We start from the raw sequence: 20,905 nt of genomic DNA, 5'->3' as shown, positions 1-20,905 counted from the left end.
CATTGGTAAAAATAGAAAAGAGTAGAGGGCCTAGAGAGCTGCCCTGCGGTACACCACACTTTTCATGTTTGACATTAGAGACGCTTCCATTAAAGAAAACCCTTTGAGTTCTATTAGATGGATAGCTCTGAATCCACGATATGGCAGAGGTTGAAAAGCCATGGTACTTAAGTTTTTTGAACAACAGGTTATGGTCAATAATATCAAAGGCTGCACTGAAATCTAACAGTCCAGCTCCCACAATATTTTTATTATCAATTTATTTTAACCAATCATCAGTCATTTGTGTCAGTGCAGTACATGTTGAGTTCCCTTCTCTATAAGCATGCTGAAAGTCTGTTGTTAATTAGTTTACAGAGAAATAGCATTGTATTTGGTCAAACACAATTTTTTCCAACAGTTTGCTAAGAGCTGGCAACAAGCTTATTGTTCTGCTGTTAGAACCAGTAAAGGCCGCTTTACCACTCTTGGGTAGAGGAATTATTTTGGCTTCCTTCCAGGCCTGAGGACAAAGACTTTCTCTAGGCTCAGATTAAAAATATGACAGATAGGAGTGGCTATAGAGTCAGCTACCATCCTCAGTAGCTTTCCATCTAAGTTGTCAATGCCAGGAGGTTTGTCATTATTGATCGATAACACACATTTTTCCACCTCTCCCACTAACTTTACAAAACTCAAACTTGCAATGCTTTTCTTTCATTATTTGTTTTTTTATGCATGAATACAATTGCTCACTGTTCGTTGTTGGCATTTCCTGCCTAAGTTTTCCCACTTTGCCAATTAAATAATCATTAAAATAATTGGTAACATCAAAATGGTTTTGTGAAAGATGGACATAAGAGTCACAGCAAAATCTTTTGTATGATCTCTCATACACTATTTTAGGCCCAGCTGTTGGAACTTTGGCTTTCCTGGATATAGCCACTATATTGTGATCACTGCATCTAATGGGTACGGATACAAATTTAGAACAAAGTTCTACAGCATTAGTAAAAATGTGATCGATACATGTCGATGATCTTACATTTACATTTTAGTCATTTATCAGACACTCTTATCCAGAGCGACTTACAGTAGTGAATACATACATTTCATTTTCATTTCATGCATTTAAAAAAAGATATATATATTTTTTTGTACTGGCCCCCCATGGGAATCAAACCCACAACCCTGATGTTTCACACACCATGCTGGTGTTGCAAACACCATGCTCTACCAACTGAGCCACAGGGAAGCCATCTTGATCCTGAAGTGTTTGTAAACACCCTGGTAGGTTGATTAATAACCTGAAACAGATTACAGGCACTGGTTACAGTAAGAACCTTCCTCTTGAGCGGACAGCTTGATGAAAACCAGTCTATATTCAGGTCCCCAAGAAAGTAGACCTCTGTTTAAATCACATACACGATCAAGCATTTCACACATATTATTTAGATACTGACTGTTAGCACTTGGTGGCCTATAGCAACACCCTAAAAGAAAAGGCTTTAGATGTGCCAAGTGAACCTGCAACCACAACACTTCAATAACACTTGACATAAGATCTTCTCTAAGCATTACAGGAATATGGCTCTGAATATATATATTAACTCCTCCCCCATAAGCATTTCTGTCTCTTCTATAAATGTTATATCCTTGTATTGCTACTGATGTATCATCAAATTAATGATCTAAGTGAGGCTCAGAAATGGCTAATATATGGATGTTAGCAAGTCATTGATTTCATGAACCTTAGAAATAAGGCTACATATATTAATATGGGCTATTTTCAGCCCTTTCCTGGGTTGCTTATCAGAGATAGACATAATACTGAAAAGAGAAAACAAAGCAAGAAAAACATATATACATTCAGCAGCCCATTAATCAATTGGTGTGTGTGTGTGTGTGTGTGTGTGTGTGTGTGTGTGTGTGTGTGTGTGTGTGTGTGTGTGTGTGTGTGTGTGTGTGTGCTGCGGGGTTGAAGCTACGAACCCATAGGCTTGGCTCTGTCATCCGTTCCAGGCTTCTGGGAGGGTGGGTGGACAATGAGCCTGTCATAGCGGATGTAAGCAATGTCCTCACACGCTCTGGCAGCTTTCATGGCTGGGATCAGTTCTTTCCTCTTCTGGCGCACAGCTTCAGGATAGTCCTTGTTGAGGAAGATATACGTTCCTCTCAAGTTCTTGGCTCTTTCCAGAACAGCTACCTTGTCCTTGAACCTTAGGAAATTGACCGCTATCGGCCTGGGCCTATCACCTGGGCCGGTGGTGGGTTTTCCAGTCCTGTGGGCGCGCTACACCTCAATCTTCCTGTAGTCCATCTTACATTTCTCAGAGATAATTTCCCTCACTTTGTCCTCATACTCCATCCAGGTCTCATGTGGAGATTCTGCAATTCCGTCCACAGCCATGTTGTTTCACCTTGATTGTCCCTCGAGATAGATAAATCAGACTGTCATTGCTATCATGGATTCCCAGACAGAACTGATGTCCTCTCTCAATGACTTACAGATTGCTGTCAACTTGCCGTCCTCTTGCCGTCTGTAACGGTTGTCCAAAGGAGTAGACCAAGGTGCAGCGTGGTAAGTGTTCATCTTGATATTTATTTTTACTCAGAACACTTAAACAATATAATAAACAATGGTAAACGACCGTCACGTCTTGCAGGCTTTACCGAGCAGTACAAAAATAAGATCCCACAACTCGAGGGAAAAAGGGCTGCCTAAGTATGGTTCCCAATCAGAGACAACGATAGGCAGCTGCCTCTGATTGGAAACCATACCTGCCCAAAACATAGAAATATAAAACATAGAATGCCCACCCCACACCCTGACCTAACAAAATAGAGAAATAAACCGTCTCTATCAGGTCGTGACACCGTCCTCCTGTTTCAACTCGTCGAGCTGACCCTGGGAAAACTGCAAACTGTTCTTCAGGTCCTGGACCTCTCTGGTCAGGTCATCCATTCTTTTATTAGTAGAATCCACAAGTATTTGGACAATACACTTGAAACTATTTTCTTGTTGTTGTAACAATTGCTTATAGGTCTCTTTTTGTTTAAAAGATCCTTCACGTGTGATAGAGAGACACCACTGGCACTGTCCTCAACGGTACTCCCGCCGGCTTTGGTCTTTGTCATGGTAGCTAGCAACGTATGTAAGGCTGTTACTCCTCGCAGTTCTAGACAGGGCCGGTCACGGGGAAAATTGAAAATAACAAACAGCAGGGATCTAGACAGCCACAAACCCAGGACAATCCGCAGTTCCAGCCACAATGACTAACCTCGTCGCGGGCTGCATTCAAGAACACCTCGCTAGCTTGATGTACAGCTAGCTAGCAGCTAGGCTAGCTGTGACGCCAAATAGCTCCTCAGACCTGTCCTTGGTCGGCAGGATCACTGGAAAGATAAAGCAGTCCCAGCAACTGATGCCAACTGTGGGATCCAACATAAGAAGCTAGGTAGCTACCAAGAACTTTCCGATATACTTCTAAGCAACAAACTTTCCAACAAACAAAACCAAGCTCTTCCTCCTCCCGCGTACAACAGGAAGTGATGATGATGTTCCAGACCAAAGGACAGATTTCCACCGGTTTAATGTCCGTTGCTGTGGGGTTGATGGTATCCTAAATGAAATTATAAAATATACAGACCACAAATTCCAATTGGCTATACTTAAACTCTTTAACATCATCCTCAGCTCTGGCATATTCCCCAATATTTGGAACCAAGGACTGATCACCCCAATCCACAAAAGTAGAGACAAATTTGACCCCAATACTGTGGGATATGCGTCAACAGCAACCTTGGGATAATCCTCTGCATTATCATTAACAGCAGACTTGTACATTTCCTCAGTGAAAACAATGTACTGAGCAAATGTCAAATTGCCATTTTACCAAATGACTGTACAACAGAACAGCGTTTTCACCCTGCACACCCTAATTGACAAACAAACAACCCAAAACAAAGGCAAAGTCTTCTCATGCTTTGTTGATTTCAAAAAAGCTTTTGACTCAATTTGTCATGAGGACCTGCAATACAAATTGATAGAATGTGGTGTTGGGGGAAAAAACATACGACATTATAAAATCCATGTACACAAAAAACAAGTGTGCGGTTAAAATTGGCAAACATTTCTTTCCACAGGGCCGGGGGGTGAGACAGGGATGCAGCTTAAGCCCCACCCTCTTCAACATATATATAAACGAACTGGCGAGGGCACTCGAACAGTCTGCAGCACCCGGCCTCACCCTACTAGAATATGAAGTCAAATGTCTACTGTTTGTTGATGATCTGGTGCTTCTGTCCCCAACCAAGGAGGGCCTACAGAAGCACCTAGATCTTCTGCACAGATTCTGTCAGACCTGGGCCCTGACAGTAAATTTCAGTGAGACAAAAATAATGGTGTTCCAAAAAAGGTCCAGTTACCAGGACCACGAATACAAATTCCACCTAGACACCGTTGCCCTAGAGCACACAAACAACTATACATACCTTGGCATAATCATCAGTGCTACAGGTAACTTCCACAAAGCTGTGAACGAGCTGAGAGACAAGGCAAGGGCCTTCTATGCCATCAAAAGGAGCATACAATTTGACATACCAATTAGGATCTGGCTAAAAATACTTGAATGAGTTATAGAACCCATTGCCCTTTATGGTTGTGAGGTCTGGGGTCTGCTCACCAACCAAGAATTCACAAAATGGGACAAACACCAAATTGAGACTCTGCATGCAGATTTCTGCAAAAATATCCTCTGTTTACAACATAAAACACCAAATAATGCATGCAGAGCAGAAGTGGGCCGATACCCGTTAATTATCAAAATCCAGAAAAGAGACGTTAAATTCTACAACCACCTAAAAGGAAGCAATTCCCAAACCTTCCATAACAAAGCCATTACCTACAGAGAAATCAACCTGGAGAAGAGTCCCCTAAGCAAGCTGGTCCTGGGGCTCTGTTCACAAACTCAAACAGACCCCACAGAGCCCCAGGACAGCAACACAATTAGACCTAATTACTTGACAATTAGATAATTACTTGACACATTGGAAATAATTAACAAAAAAAACAGAGCAAACGAGAATGCTGTTTGGCCCTAAACAGAGAGTACACAGTGGCAGAATATCTGACCACTGTGACTGACCCAAAATTAAGGAAATCTTTGACTATGTACAGACTCAGTGAGCATAGCCTTGCTATTGAGAAAGGCCGCCAAAGGCAGACCTGGCTCTCAAGAGAAGACAGGCTATCTGCACACTACCGACAAAATTAGGTGGAAACTGAGCTGCACTTCCTAACCTCCTGCCGAATGTATGACCATAGAGACACATATTTCCCACAGATTACACAGAACCATAAAGAATTTGAAAACAAATCAAATTTTGATAAACTCCCGTATCTATTGGATGAAATACCAGTGTGCAATCATAGCAGCAAGATTTGTGACCTGTTGCCAGAAGAAAAGGGCAATCAGTGAAGAACAAACACCGTTGTAAATACAACCTATATTTATTTATTTTCCCTTTTGTACTTTTAACTATTTGCACATCATAACACTGTATATAGACATTGTATGACATTTGAAATGTCTTTATTCTTTTGGAACTTTTGTGAGTGTAATGTTTACTGTGAATCTTTTATTGTTTATGATCTATTTCACTTGATTTGGCAATGTAATCTCTCTCTCTCTCTCTCTCTCTCTCTCTCTCTCTCTCTCTCTCTCTCTCTCTCTCTCTCTCTCTCTCTCTCTCTCTCTCTCTCTCTCTCTCTCTCTCTCTCTCTCTCTCTCTCTCTCTCTCTCTCTCTCTCTCTCTCTCTCTCTCTCTCTCTCTCTCTCTCTCTCTCTCTCTCTCTCTCTCTCTCTCAAATATTTAATAAAGTTATGCCTTTCCTATAAAGGGGAGAATTCATTATTTAATTTATTATATAACTAGACTCCTAACTGATAAAGTTATTTTCTCCTCATGTGACACCTAAAAGCACTGCCTTTAAAGTAAAAAGGAAGGAGAACCCCTGAATTGCGGTTGCTTGACGATGAATACGTGAGAGCAAGCTTGCTTGATCGGCAATAAAATAACACCCAGACCAGCTGTGCTTGAAAGACCTTGAAATAACTTTTCCTTTCATAGATGACAGGGGTAATAGTCATTACATTGAAACAAATGAGTTTCTAAAACGGCCCGGCTAAAGATATCATAACTGAGCGTGCGACATAAAGCACACACCATAGCATAAAATATGCATCAATGAGCCATTGTGTAATATTGTCACGGTGCTCAGGCTAAGAGACTGTAAAGGACAGAGAGATCGTGCCAGCCATTTGCTTAAAAAAAAATCATTGAATGTCAGATTTAGTGCTTTCCAATGAAGGTGCCCCGACACTTACTCTAGGATGTCATGCTACTCCTGATTGGCCTGTATCTCTTCTCTTTCTCCACATTGTATAGTCATCCTGTAATGTTGTCCTACAAATGAGCATACACTTACACCCATGGGATCTATGATAGTCCTATCCAGTACTTACACCTATGGGATCTATGCTAGTGCTATCCAGTCCTTACACCTATGGGGTCTATGCTAGTGCTATCCAGTCCTTACACCTATGGGATCTATGCTAGTCCTATCCAGTACTTACACCTATGGGATCTATGATAGTGCTATCCAGTCCTTATACCTATGGGATCTATGCTAGTGCTATCCAGTCCTTACACCTATGGGATCTATGCTAGTCCTATCCAGTCCTTACACCTATGGGATCTATGCTAGTGCTATCCAGTCCTTACACCTATGGGATCTATGATAGTGCTATCCAGTCCTTACACCTATGGGATCTATGCTAGTGCTATCCAGTCCTTACACCTATGGGATCTATGATAGTGCTATCCAGTCCTTACACCTATGGGATCTATGCTAGTGCTATCCAGTCCTTACACCTATGGGATCTATGATAGTGCTATCCAGTCCTTACACCTATGGGATCTATGCTAGTCCTATCCAGTCCTTACACCTATGGGATCTATGATAGTCCTATCCAGTCCTTACACCTATGGGATCTATGCTAGTGCTATCCAGTCCTTACACCTATGGGATCTGCTACAAGACCATGGTGCTTGCCTACGGAGCTGTGAGGGGAACGGCACCTCCGTACCTTCAGGCTCTGATCAGGCCCTACACCCAAACAAGGGCACTGCGTTCATCCACCTCTGGCCTGCTGGCCCCCCTACCTCTGCGGAAGCACAGTTCCCGCTCAGCCCAGTCAAAACTGTTCGCTGCCCTGGCACCCCAATGGTGGAACAAGCTCCCTCACGACGCCAGGACAGCGGAGTCAATCACCACCTTCCGTAGACACCTGAAACCCCACCTCTTTAAGGAATACCTGGGATAGGATATAGTAATCCTTCTAACCCCCCCCAAAAAAAGGATATAGATGTACTATTGTAAAGTGGTTGTTCCACTGGATATCATAAGGTGAATGCACCAATTTGTAAGTCGCTCTGGATAAGAGCGTCAACTAAATGACGTAAAGGTAAATGTGAATGGATCTATGCTAGTCCTATCCAGTACTTACACCTATGGGATCTATGCTAGTCCTATCCAGTCCTTACACCTATGGGATCTATGCTAGTGCTATCCAGTACTTACACCTATGGGATCTATGCTAGTGCTATCCAGTCCTTACACCTATGGGATCTATGCTAGTCCTATCCAGTCCTTACACCTATGGGATCTATGCTAGTGCTATCCAGTCCTTACACCTATGGGATCTATGCTAGTGCTATCCAGTCCTTACACCTATGGGATCTATGCTAGTGCTATCCAGTCCTTACACCTATGGGATCTATGCTAGTGCTATCCAGTCCTTACACCTATGGGATCTATGCTAGTGCTATTCAGTCCTTACACCTATGGGATCTATGCTAGTGCTATCCAGTCCTTACACCTATGGGATCTATGCTAGTGCTATCCAGTCCTTATAGTCTACCTCTCATATCTGCCCACAGTTGAGACACGAGACATCCTACGTTGGGAGCCCGGGGAGCCCGCCAGGTGGCTCTTGCCCTTCAGCAGGTGCTTGTACTTGGAGTTGTGACGGAGCCAGCGCAGCAACGCCTCGCAGGCATCCTGCCTCATGCCCGTGTTGGTCAGGCTCACCGCCAGGGCCATGAGGGCTTGGAGGTTATTGGGGTGGAGCTCGAGACACCTGGAGATACAGAGAGAAGAGGCCAAGGGTGGGTTAACCGGGGTAATGAGTACTTCAAAGGGTTTGACAGACTAATTGGGACCGGGAACATCAGGAGGCACCTAATGATGCCTGGGGTCAGGTGGTAAAGACCACTCACCCCAGATATATTCCCTTCAAAAGCATTTGTTCGTAGGAGTTACTTTGGAGCGTAGACTTGAAATTGCTGTTGCTACTGTTCACATTTAAAGTTAACCGGAGGGGAAAACATTTTTATCTCCTTCGTAGTGTTGCATCAGAGGAAAATAGCACTGTGTTGGAAGAACAACAAGGATTAGAGAGCACTCAGGGATGAGCCAAAAACAGATTTAGCTTTCATCAAGATAATGTTACACTGAGATTTGTGACAGACTGACAGTCAATGCTTCATCTTCCTTAAAAGCTTGTAATGACAGGAAAACCAAATCATTTCTGTCAGACTTGCTACTATGCCATGGGTCACTGGCTGTTATGTAAAGTTTGTATACAATAGGTATGCTGTGCAGATGCTCCGTTCATCGTTTTAAGATAAAAATCTGCAATTTTTTTTTTTTTTTTTACTGTTATATGTTTCTCAGAGTTCTCCAATCCAGACGGGAATACACATCAACAATGGGCCTACATTAACAGTCAGCTAAAACACAAAGAAAAATAGAAACAGTGTAGCATTAATAATAGCAAAGTGCTGGATTTCAAAGGATTACTGTCATTCTGAGAAGATCATTTAAAAGCTTAATTTTTAAACCATTGGTTTTATCACCAATAATTAATTAACCCAAAAACACTTGATTTACTTTGTTCTTTTTTTATTTTTATTGTTGGGTTAGAAAGATTGGGGAAAATAGTATTACTTGTTAAACAAAAAAAATACATGTATAAAAATGATTGCCACCCCTAAATATTCTTATAAATAAAAATGAACAAAATGAAATCTGCATTAACATTCTACTTTTTGAAATTAATCTAATTTTAAGGAACTGTCAAATAAACCTACCATTAAAATTATAGACTGATCTTTTATTTGTCAGTGGGCAAACGTACAAAATCAGCAGGGGATCAAATACTTTTTTCCCCCCACTGTACAGTAAGTATCAGTACCAGATCAATGTGGAGCTATATACAGGGAGTACCAGTACCAGATCAATGTGGAGCTATATACAGGGAGTACCAGTACCAGATCAATGTGGAGCTATATACAGGGAGTACCAGTACCAGATCAATGTGGAGCTACATACAGGGAGTACCAGTTCCAGATCAATGTGGAGCTATATACAGGGAGTACCAGATCAATGTGGAGCTATATACAGGGAGTACCAGTACCAGATCAATGTGGAGCTATATACAGGGAGTACCAGTACCAGATCAATGTGCAGAGGTACAAGGTATTTGAGGTAGATATGTACATGAAGGTAGGGTAAAGTGACTAGACATCAGGATAGATAATAATAAGGTATTTGAGGTAGATATGTACATGAAGGTAGGGTATAGTGACTAGGCATCAGGATATTTAATAATACGAGTAAAATAAAGGACAGAGTAGCAGCAGCAAGTGATTCGTGTAAAAGTGTATGTGTGTGTGTGCATGTGCGCATGTAGTGTATGTGAATGGGTTTGGGTTATGTGTGGCAGTGTCAATGTACTGTGTGTGTATATGATCTTTCCATCACCATGGGAAAAGGCAAAGGATTCCCAAACAAAAATAGACAAATGGTTGTTGACTTTCATATATCAGGCAATGGGTACAACAAAATGGCAACAACAAAAAAGTACACTTACCACAATTAGGGCAACAATTAAGACGTTTAAAACCACTGGAACAGTGGTCAACCACTATTATAAAATGGCGCCGAAGGAGATGGCTGCCATTTTACGATCCCGTAACCAATTATGCATGTTGTTTCGCATTATTTGTAATTCATTTTGTACATAATGTTTCTGCCACCTTGTCTTATGACCGAAAAGAGCTTCTAGATATCAGGACAGCGATTACTCACACCATACTGGAGGAATAATTTTTCTTCAATGAGTCGGACAGGAAGGATTTACTTCAGACGCCTGACAAGGCCCTCGTCGTGGCTTGTGGTTACGAGCGTAACCATACTTCGTCGTGTCCGTCAACCGTCACCGGGACCATGGGTGCAGTTGATCCGTGGTGCGCCCAACAGGAGGTGACATAGTTCACGGCGTGACCCACCTCGCCTCCGGGGCTTGCTGATGGCATCGACTCCTCTCGAGCCGGGCAATTCCAGGCAATGTGCCCCCGGGCGCCACACTCAAAACACCTCCTTGGGTCTCCATCTACCTGGGGTCGTTGGTAGCGGGTCGGCCCTACCCCAGCCATCTCTCCACAGGTTTGCGGTCCTTTGACCCTGCCGACTGTCGGTTCGGGGTACACAGCGGTGGGGCTGTCCTTCAGTCCCCTTCAACGGGTCGCCGACTCGGCCCCCACTCAGCAGGGCCTGAGTGTTCTGATGCATCTCCATTGCTTCCAGGAGGCCCTCCAAGGTCTGGGGCGCGCATAGACTCGCTGCCCTCTTCATGTCGTGGGGTAGCGCCCGTAAGAAGCAATCCAGGACCACTTTGTCAAGGATGGAGAGGGTGGATACGTCGGTTAGGAGCCATGCCCTGGTGACGCCCAGTAGGTCACTCATCTGGGCTCGGGGGGATTCATCTGGTACGAACCTCCAGTCGTGGAACAGTTGAGCCGATGGGCCAGGCTGTACCCATAGCGGCTGAGTGTCTCCCGTTTGAGTCCGTCGTGGTTAGCCGCCTGTTCGTCATTCAGGTCCCAATACACCTTTTGGGCATTCCCAGAGAGGAACGGGGCCAGCAGACTTGCCCACTTCAGCCTTGGCCATCCTTCCCGTAGCGCTGTCCGTTCAAACGTACAGAGGTATGTTTCGATGTCATCGTCTTCCGTTAGCTTGATTAAAAACTGGTTGGGATGTGATTCAGGAGACGCTCCTCCTTGCAGCTCCCTGATTTCTTTACCGAGGCGGACGTTTTGTAGTCACTGTTCCTCCAGCGTTCGTTCCTGAACTGCCTGTTTTGCTTGTTGGGCCCGGACGAAGTGAGCTATCAACTCGTCCATGCTGATGCTGTGTAAACGTCAACCCTGATCTGACCATGTTATCAGAATGCCCGCATTCTCCACCACTTGTGGCAGACCAGGGGGTTGGGTCAAAACGTTTACACAGATCAGACACGGACAGAATAGGATTAGCTAAGTTTCAAAGGTGTTCATTAAAATAATAGTTAAAAGAAAAGAATAGGTCTCCCCCATGAGACCCTCTCCGGGATACCGTCTTCTTGGCTCCAGGTCTTGCTGTATCCTGTGGGGATCAAAAACTGAACTCCCCCCTCATACCTCTGCAACCGTCCCCGACTATACAGGAGTCCTTTCTTCCCTCACTCTCTCCCCTGTGTGCTGCCCTTCTGGCAGCTTTATGGGACTTGTACAGCTGGTGAGCAATCCACCCATGATTACTCACCAACTTCCAAACAGCCCCAATTAGTCCTGGCCGGAGAGCCCATTGAGACCTGAAACGTCCAGCAGATGGAGCCATCGCCTCGTGATGTATACTCCGTCTGTCACCAGGCCTCGACGAGTCTCCCCCTGGTGGCTGACCTGCTGTACGCCACAGTACATACCCCAACCAGAAGCCACGGGTTACAGGCAACATCCGAACTGAGCTAAAGGGTAGAGCTGTTGCTTTCAAGGAGCTGGACTCTAACCCGGAAGCTTATACGAAATCCTGCTATGCCCTCCGATGAACCATCAAACAGGCAAAGCGTCAATACAGGACTAAGATTGAATCCTACTACACCGGCTCCAACGCTCGTCGGATGTGGCAGGGCTTGCAAACTATTACAGACTACAAAGGGAAGAACAGCCGCGAGCTGCCCAGTGACACGAGATTACCAGACGAGCTAAATTACTTCTATGCTCGCTTCGAGGCAAGTAACACTGAAGCATGCATAAGAACATCAGCTGTTCGGTACGACTGTGTGATCACGCTCTCCGCAGCCGATGTGAGTAAGACCTTTAAACAGGTCAACATTCACAAGGCCGCAAGGCCAGATGGATTACTAGGACGTGTACTCCGAGCATGCGCTGACCAACTGGCAAGTGTCTTCACTGACATTTTAAACCTCTCCGTCTGAGTCTGTAATACCAACATGTTTCAAGCATACCACCATAGTCCCTGTGCCCAAGAACACTAAGGTAACCTTCCTAAATGACTACCGAACCGTAGCACTCACGTCCGTAGCCATGAAGTACTTTGAAAGGCTGGTCATGGCTCATATCAACACCGTTATCCCAGAAACCCTAGACCCACTCCAATTTGCATACTGCCCTAACAGATCCACAGATGATGCAATCTCTATTGCACTCTACAGTGCCCTTTCACACCTGGACAAAAGGAACACCTACAGTTGAAGTCGGAAGTTCACATACACCTTAGGTTGGAGTCATTTAAACTAGTTTTTCAACCACTCCACACATTTCTTGTTAACAAACTATAGTTTTGCCAAGCCGGTTCGGACATCTACTTTGTGCATGACACAAGTAATTTTTCCAACCATTGTTTACAGACAGATTATTTCACTTATAATTCACTGTATCACAAATCCAGTGGGCCAGAAGTTGTGCCTTTAAACAGCTTGGAAAATTCCAGAAAATGATGTCATGGCTTTAGAAGCTTCTGATAGGCTAACTGACATAATTTGAGTCAATTGGAGGTGTACCTGTGGATGTATTTCAAGGCCTACCTTCAAACTCAGTGCCTCTTTGCTTGACATCATGGGAAAATCAAAAGCAATCAGCCAAGACCTCAGAAAAAAATGGTAGACCTCCACAAGTCTGGTTCATCCTTGGGAGCAATTTCCAAACACCTGAAGGTACCACATTCACCTGTACAAACAATAGTACGCAAGTATAAACACCATGTGACCACACAGCCGTCATACCGCTCAGGAAGGAGACATGTTCGGTCTCCTAGAGATGAACGTACTTTGGTGCGAATAGTGCAAATCAATCCCAGAACAACAGCAAAGGACTTTGTGAAGATGCTGGAGGAAACAGGTACAAAAGTATCTATATCCACAGTAAAACGAGTCCTATATCGACATAACCTGAAAGGCCGCTCAGCAAGGAAGAAGCCACTGCTCCAAACCGCCATAAAAATGCCGGACTACGGTTTGCAACTGCACATGACGAAAAATATCAGACTTTTTGGAGAAATGTCCTCTGGTCTGATGAAACAAAACTAGAACTGTTTGGCCATAATGACAACAGCAAAGGACCTTTTGAATATGCTGGAGGAAACAGGTACAAAAGTATCTATATCCACAGTAAAACGAGTCCTATATCGACATAACCTGAAATGTAGCTCGGCAAGGAAGAAGCCACTGCTTCAAAACCTCCATAAAAATGCAACTTCACATGGGGACAAAGATTGTACTTTTTGGAGAAATGTTCTCTGGTCTGATGAAACAAAAATAGAACTGTTTGGCCATAATGACCATCATTATGTTTGGAGGAACAATGGGGACGCTTGCAAGCCGAAGAACACCATCCCAACCGTGAAGCGCGGGGGTGGCAGCATCATGTTGTGGGGGTGCTTTGCTGCAGGAGGGACTAGTGAGGAAGGAGGAAGGAAAATGATGTGGACATATTGAAGCAACATCTCAAGACATCAGTCAGGAAGTTAAAGCTTGGTCGCAAATGGGTCTTCCAAATGGACAATGATTCCAGCATACTTCCAAAGTTGTGGCAAAATGGCTTAAGGACAACAAAGTGCAAGGAGGCCTACAAACCTGATTCAGTTACACCAGCTCTGTCAGGAGGAATGGGCCAAAATTCACCCAACTTATTGTGGGAAGCTTGTGGAAGGCTACCCGAAATGTTTGACCAAAGTTAAACAATTTAAAGGCAATGCTACCAAATACTAATTAAGTGTATGCAAACTTCTGACCCACTGGGAATGTGATGAAAGAAATAAAAGCTGAAATAAATCATTCTCTCTACTATTATTCTGACATTTCACATTCTTAAAATAAAGTGGTGATCGTAACTGACCTAAAACAGGGAATTTTTACTAGGATTAAATGTCAGGAATTGTGATAAACTGAGTTTAAATGTATTTGGCTAAGGTGCTAAACTTCCGACTTCAATTGTATGTGACAATGCTATTCATTGACTCCAGCTCAGTGTTCAACACCATAGTGCCCTCAAAGCTCATCACTAAGCTAAGGACCCTGGGACTAAACACCTCCCTCTGCAACTGGATCCTGGACTTCCTGACGGTCCGTCCCCAGATGGTAAGGGTAGGTAGCAACACATACGCCACGCTGATCCTCAACACAAGGGTCCCCCTGCGTGCTCAGACCCCTCCTGTACTCGCTGTTCACTCATGACTGCATGGCCAGGTGTAACAGTGTAGGTTCCGTCCCTCTCTTCGCCCCAACCCGGGCTCGAACCAGGGACCCTTGCACACATCAACAACTGATACCCACCAAAGCATCGTTACCCATCGCGCCACAAGAGCCACGGCCCTTGCAACGCAAGGGGAAACCCTACTTCAAGTCTCAGAGCGAGTGACGTCACTGATTGAAATGCTATTAGCGCGCACCACCGCTAACTAACTAGCCATTTCACATCGGTTACACTCACCCCCCCTCTGACCTCCTCCTTTTTCCGCAGCAACCAATGATCCGGGTCAACAGCATCAATGTAACAGTGTAGGTTCCGTCCCTCTCTTCGCCCCAACCCGGGCTCGAACCAGGGACCCTTGCACACATCAACAACTGACACCCCACGAAGCATCGTTACCCATCGCGCCACAAAAGCCGCGGCCCTTGCAACGCAAGGGGAAACCCTACTTCAAGTCTCAGAGCGAGTGACGTCACTGATTGAAATGCTATTAGCGCGCACCACCGCTAACTAACTAGCCATTTCACATCGGTTACACTGGCACGACTCCAACACCATCATTATTAAGTTTGCCGATGACACGGTAGGCCTGATCACCGACAACGACGAGACAGCCTATAGGGAGGAGGTCAGAGACCTGGCCTTGTGGTCCCAGGACAACAACCTCTCCCTCAATGTGACCAAGACAAAGGAGATGATTGTGGACTACAGGAAAAGGAGGACCGAGCACGTCCCATTCTCATCAACGGGGCAGTAGTGGAGCAGGTTGAGAGCTTCAAGTTCTTTGGTGTCTTCATCACCAACAAACTAACATGGTCCAAGCACACCAAGACAGTTGTGAAGTGGGCACGACAAAACCTATTCCCCCTCAGGAGACTGAAAAGATTTGGCATGGGTCCTCAGATCCTCAAAAGGTTCTACAGCTGCACCATCGAGAGCATCCTGACTGGTTGCATCACTGACTGGTATGGCACCGACTAACCGGTGTCCCCGCACATTGACTCTGTACCGGTACCCCCTGTATATAGCCTCGCTATTGTTATTTTACTGCTGCTCTTTAAATTATTTGATACTTTTATTATTATTTATTTTTCATTCTTAAAACTACATTGTTGTTTAAGGGCTTGTAAGTAAGCATTTCACTGTAAGGTCTACACCTGTTGTATTCGGCGCATGTGCCAAATAGGAGTTGATTTGATTAGGGCAACAATTAAGAAGTTTAAAACCCCTAGAACAGAGGTCAACATGCCTGGTATTGGATCCATGTGTATCTTGTCCCTACGCATAGTGAGGAAGATGGTTTGGGAGGGAAAGAAAAATCTCAGGGCCAAAGTTTGGGTCACCAAGTCTACAATTAGACGCCACCTCCGTGACAATTTGCTCTTTGGAAGGGTCGCCATAAAGAGCCTTTGTTGAGAGCAACCAATACATGTAAGCACCTGGAGCGGCATTGGCTCTTGGATTAGAACCGATGCTATGGTCAGATGACATGAAAACAGAGCTCTTTGGCCACGCACACAAGTGGTGGGTTTGGCTTCGAAAGAAGAATGCATATGCCGAAAATAACCTCATATATACGGAAAAATATGTTGTTGGATCTTTGATGTTATGGGGCTATTTTGCTTCCATGTTCCCGGTGCCCTTGTTAAGGTCAATGGCATTATGAACTTTACCAAGTATCAGGACATTTTAGCCCAAAACCTGGTTGCTTCTGCCAGGAGGCAGAGGCAACCAACTAAATATTGTAGTGAATAATGTGGAAATTGAGCAAGTTGAGATGACTAAACTGCTTGGAGTAACCCTGTTGATACAACAGTTGCTAGGAGGGGGAGAAGTCTGTCCATAATAAAGCGCTGCTCTGCCTTCTTACCAACACTATCAACAAGGCAGGTCCTACAGGTGCTAGTTTTGTCGTACCTGGACTACTGTTCAGTCGTATGTTCAGGTGACACAAAGAGGGACTTAGGAAAATTACAATTGGCTCAGAACAGGGCAGCATGGACGGCCCTTAAATGTACATGTGGAGCTAACATTAATGATATGAATGTCAATCTCTCCTGGCTCAAAGTGGAGGAGAGATTGACTTCATCACTACTTGTTTTTGTTCTAAGAAGTGTTGACAAGCTGAATGCACCGAGCTGTCTGTTTAAACTACTAGCACACAGCTCAGACACCCATGCATACCCCACAAGACATGCCACCAGAGGTCTCTTCACAGTCCCCAAGTCCAGAACAGACTGTGGGAGGAGCACAGTACTATATAGAGCCATGACTACATGGAACTCTATTCCACATCAAGTAACTCATGCAAGCAGTAGAACTAGATTAAAAAAACCTGATACAAATACACCTTATGGAACAGCGGGGACTGTGAAGAGACACACAAAGCTACAGACACACGCATACGAACACAAACGCTAGCACACACACTCTACACACACGTATATTGTAATATTGTTGTATGGTGGTATTATACATGGCCTTGGCAGCAGCTAATGAGGATCTCTAATTAATAAAAATACACATCTTTAATAGCTGTTGACAAAGCATGAAAAATAAATATTTCAAGATGTCTGAAGGACCTGATAAATGTTGGAAACTAAAGAGAAGTGACATGCATGCATTGTATTACTGTGCTCATGGTGGCGCCTATGGGACCACATTGGGCAATAACTCCTCCTTACCTCTGGAGGGAGACGATAGCTGCCTGCTCGTTTTCGTTCTCGGCCTGGGTGGTCCCCAACACTTGCCAAGCCTGGGGAGATAATGGGGAGCATTGAACAACCGGGTCATCACCTGGGTCTTCACCTGGGCTTTACTACCCTCTCTAAGGAGAGACTTCGTTAGGAGAGACGGTGTGGTCTAGATGCAGAGCTCAGCTCTCTCCGAGACATAGGATAGCTCACTGTCAGTCAGTGCTCTCAGTACCGCTCACACAGCAGGTAAATAGATTGATTCTGCCATTGGTAAAAAAAAAAAAAACAGAACAGGCATCATGCATCTCAAAAAGTCTCTGCAATACAAACTTTTGTCTGAAGTGAACTTAGGGCACTTCAAAATACAATGGCTGCAATAAAAATTGCAAGGTGGTTCGCTTTGAGGTTTTTGTCTGACAGTGCTCTGCCATCCAAGTTAATTTAGGATTGTTGAGCCTCCCCTTCCCTCCGGTATTGGGAGTTCCTATTCAGATTAGGCATTCTTGTATTGTATCGTTCTAAAGAGCCAATAGCAATTAATGAGATAATGTTGCAGGGTACATGTCACTTTGGCAAAGGATCACTTGAGACATCGAATGATAATTGAGGTCACGACTTCTCAGTCGTTGGCAACCAACCAAATTCATTAAGTGTACCTGATGAGTCATGCTTAGTTATTGCTCAATGAATCATGTTTGGGACGAACTGGAAAGTCATGGTTCAGCATTGTGGATGGCAGCTATTGGACTCCTTTTAGCTGGGGAACCCAACTTTGAATCTCCATACTCTCGGAGTACTTGTGCATTTAGATATCTACGAGTTCTAGCTCGATCTGCAATCCAAAACAATTAGATGACATGTCTGTTAAAGTCAACAAATATGATCTATGTACTTCAATCTGCGTGCTGGTTTATTTTGTGCAATGACATTGATACTCAATTTTGTAGCACAATGCTATAAATCAAGTCTTGAATGAGAGGAAATGATCTACAAACTATCTAGAGGTCTCCGCAGTACAGAGATAAGCCACTAAACGCGCTGGGAGGAATTCTAGAATCATATTAGTTCCATACACTGGGATAATCCTTTCCTTGGAATAACCCGCACAGTTATGTACAGTATATTTTACAAGATTCCCGAGTTCCGATTCTATTAATGCTTTCTAAGAGGTCGCTTCTGTTACAATTGAGATGAAATTAGCAGGAGAGAAAAAAAACTGAGAAAATAGCTATTACTCAACACTTTGGGCAAATTGAAAATTCTCATTGGGAGATGAAGACTGGGTAGTTTTGATGCAGTAAACAGCTCTATTAATGGTATAACTCCCCAGTCCTCCACTAGCAATCAGCGTCGGCCACTTAGCGCTCACTGAATATCCACGCATGATTTGTGAAGTTATTTAAAAAAAAAAATGTTTTATCAGTGTATGGTGTTGTCTGAACAGACTGATTGGCAGTTGGTGCTAGTAAATTATGGTACTGTGGGAAAGTCATGCTGGGAATGTGTGTGTTTACTGTGCCTGCATCTCATCAGCCCCCTGTGCCTAGTCACCTCTGAGTCCTGGGGGTCCTGCAAGATGGCCCCCTCCAATAGCAGCACAGCGTTGGGCAGGTCTCCCTCTTTGGACTTTCGAAGACCCTCCTCAAACGCGTTGGGCCAGTCCTTGTAGGGGTTGTCCATGTGGAAGTAGTAACCCTGTCACCAAAAAACAAAAAAAGTCAATGGAGAATCACCAATGTAATCTCTCTGTATTCAAATAAATGGCCGCGCTGAGCGACCGTCCTCTAGGGTGGAATATTTAAGCATACTCTCAGCATCAATTTATCTTTTCTAGCTTTCTGCTTAACATCAAACCTGGGCAAAAGTCCTTAGGGTTTGCTGTCTCGTTAAATGTTAAACTTTGCATCTTCAGACTGAAATTACCCTGGTGTGTTGTTGCCGAGTTCTGAACACGAGTTTTGAAACGACTCTCCCTCTTAAAACTTGTAGCATTGGGATCAATCAAAAAGTCTGATTATATACAGTAGCTCAAGCATATCAAAGCTCCCATTGCACTAAAGTAAGCATATGCTTATGAGTGCCAAGTTTGAAACCATCTGGGTTAGCTATTGATCCCAATCGGGTTAAATCAGTAGATACTGTAGTGTATGTGCAGCACATGATCATCTCTAGATCATTGAGTTCATAGGCTTTATTTCCCCTTCATTAAGTAGAACATGTCCACATGGGACTCCCGAGTGGCACAGTGGTCTAAGGCACTGCATCTCAGTGCAAGAGGCGTCACTGTAGTCCCTGGTTTGAATCCAGGCTGCATCACATCTGGCTGTGATTGGGAGTCCCATAGGGTGGTGCACAATTGGCCCAGCGTCGTCCGGGTTTGGCCGGTGTAGGCCGTCATTGTAAATAAGAATTTGTTCTTAACTGACTTGCGTAGTTAAATAAATAAATACAAATACGAAGGAAATAAATGATAAGCATCTTAACAGGGCATATGGACAGACATGACTATGATAACAGAGTTAAAAGGTGAGAACCGTAACCTTCTCGTGAGGAGACACACTGGAGGGGATCTGGGCCTGCTCGTTCTCCGTTAGCCAGTTCCGTCGTGCTAGCTCCTCCCACTCTGCTTGCATCTTGTCCCAGAACTCTGTGTCTGACTGTGGAGGGAGAGAGAGAGAGCGCGGTGGGAAGATTAGTACACAGAGGACTGCTAGCTTTGATACCTTGACAATGCTGAGGCCCCCCTGCTATGAAAATGTCACATCCATCTCACTCATTTATCGGTGGTGTAACGTATGGACTTCTGATGACTCATCACTTGCACTCCAATGTCCAAAATTAGCTAGACCTTTGACCTTTCAGTTGATAGATTGATGTCTGAGAGGGTTATTATACAAAGCCCTAGACTCAACAAACAGCCGCCTTGATTAGTGTTGTAACTATACCGAACAAAAATATAAACGCAACATGTAGTGTTGGTCCCGTGTCTCATAAGCTAAAATAGAAGATCCTAGAAATATTCCATAAGCATAAAAAGCCTATTTCTCTCAAATGTTGTTTACATCCCTGTTAGTGAGCATCTCTCCTTTGCCAAGATAATCCATCCACCTGACAGGTGTGGCATATCAAGAAGCTGATTAAACAGCATGATCATTGCACAGGTGCACCTTGTGCTGGGGACAATAAAAGGCCACTCTAAAATGTGCAGTTTTGTCACACAACACAATGCCACAGATGTCTCAAGATTTGAGGGAACGTGCAATTGGCATGCTGACTGCAGGAATGTCCACCAGGGCTGTTGCCAGAGAATGTAATGTTCATTTCTCTACCATAAACTGCCTCCAACGTCGTTTTAGAGAATTTGGCAGTACGTCCAACCGTCCTCACAACCGCAGACCATGTGTAACCATGCCAGAACAGGACCTCCACATTCAGCTTCTTCACCTGAGGGATTGTCTGAGACCATATAACCGGACAGCTGATGAAACTGTCGGTTTGCACAGTCGAAGAATTTCTGCACAAAGTATCAGAAACCATCTCAGGGAAGCTCATCTATCTGCGTGCTCGTCGTC

General features: G+C 44.2%; 1 protein-coding gene across 4 annotated transcripts in view; it reads right to left on the bottom strand.

Annotated features, from left to right (window-relative positions):
* pex5la (peroxisomal biogenesis factor 5-like a) overlaps positions 1 to 20,905 on the bottom strand; it is a 176,680-nt gene that overhangs the window by 15,611 nt on the left and 140,164 nt on the right. For all 4 annotated transcript variants that reach the window (XR_003867317.1, XM_029695522.1, XM_029695523.1 and 1 more), the window contains 4 exons: positions 19,874 to 19,990; positions 18,885 to 19,028; positions 17,322 to 17,392; positions 7,965 to 8,183 (listed from right to left, as the gene is read on the bottom strand). Coding sequence is in view for 3 of the 4 variants with exons in the window: in XM_029695522.1 (XP_029551382.1) it covers positions 7,965 to 8,183; positions 17,322 to 17,392; positions 18,885 to 19,028; positions 19,874 to 19,990 (551 nt within the window). In the remaining variant the exon portion in view is untranslated. The remainder of the gene's footprint in view (positions 1 to 7,964; positions 8,184 to 17,321; positions 17,393 to 18,884; positions 19,029 to 19,873; positions 19,991 to 20,905) is intronic.

This window comes from Salmo trutta, chromosome 17 (genome assembly GCF_901001165.1).
Source record: "Salmo trutta chromosome 17, fSalTru1.1, whole genome shotgun sequence".
Classification (NCBI taxonomy): domain Eukaryota; kingdom Metazoa; phylum Chordata; class Actinopteri; order Salmoniformes; family Salmonidae; genus Salmo; species Salmo trutta.
This window is presented reverse-complemented; position numbering and strand designations above follow the sequence as displayed.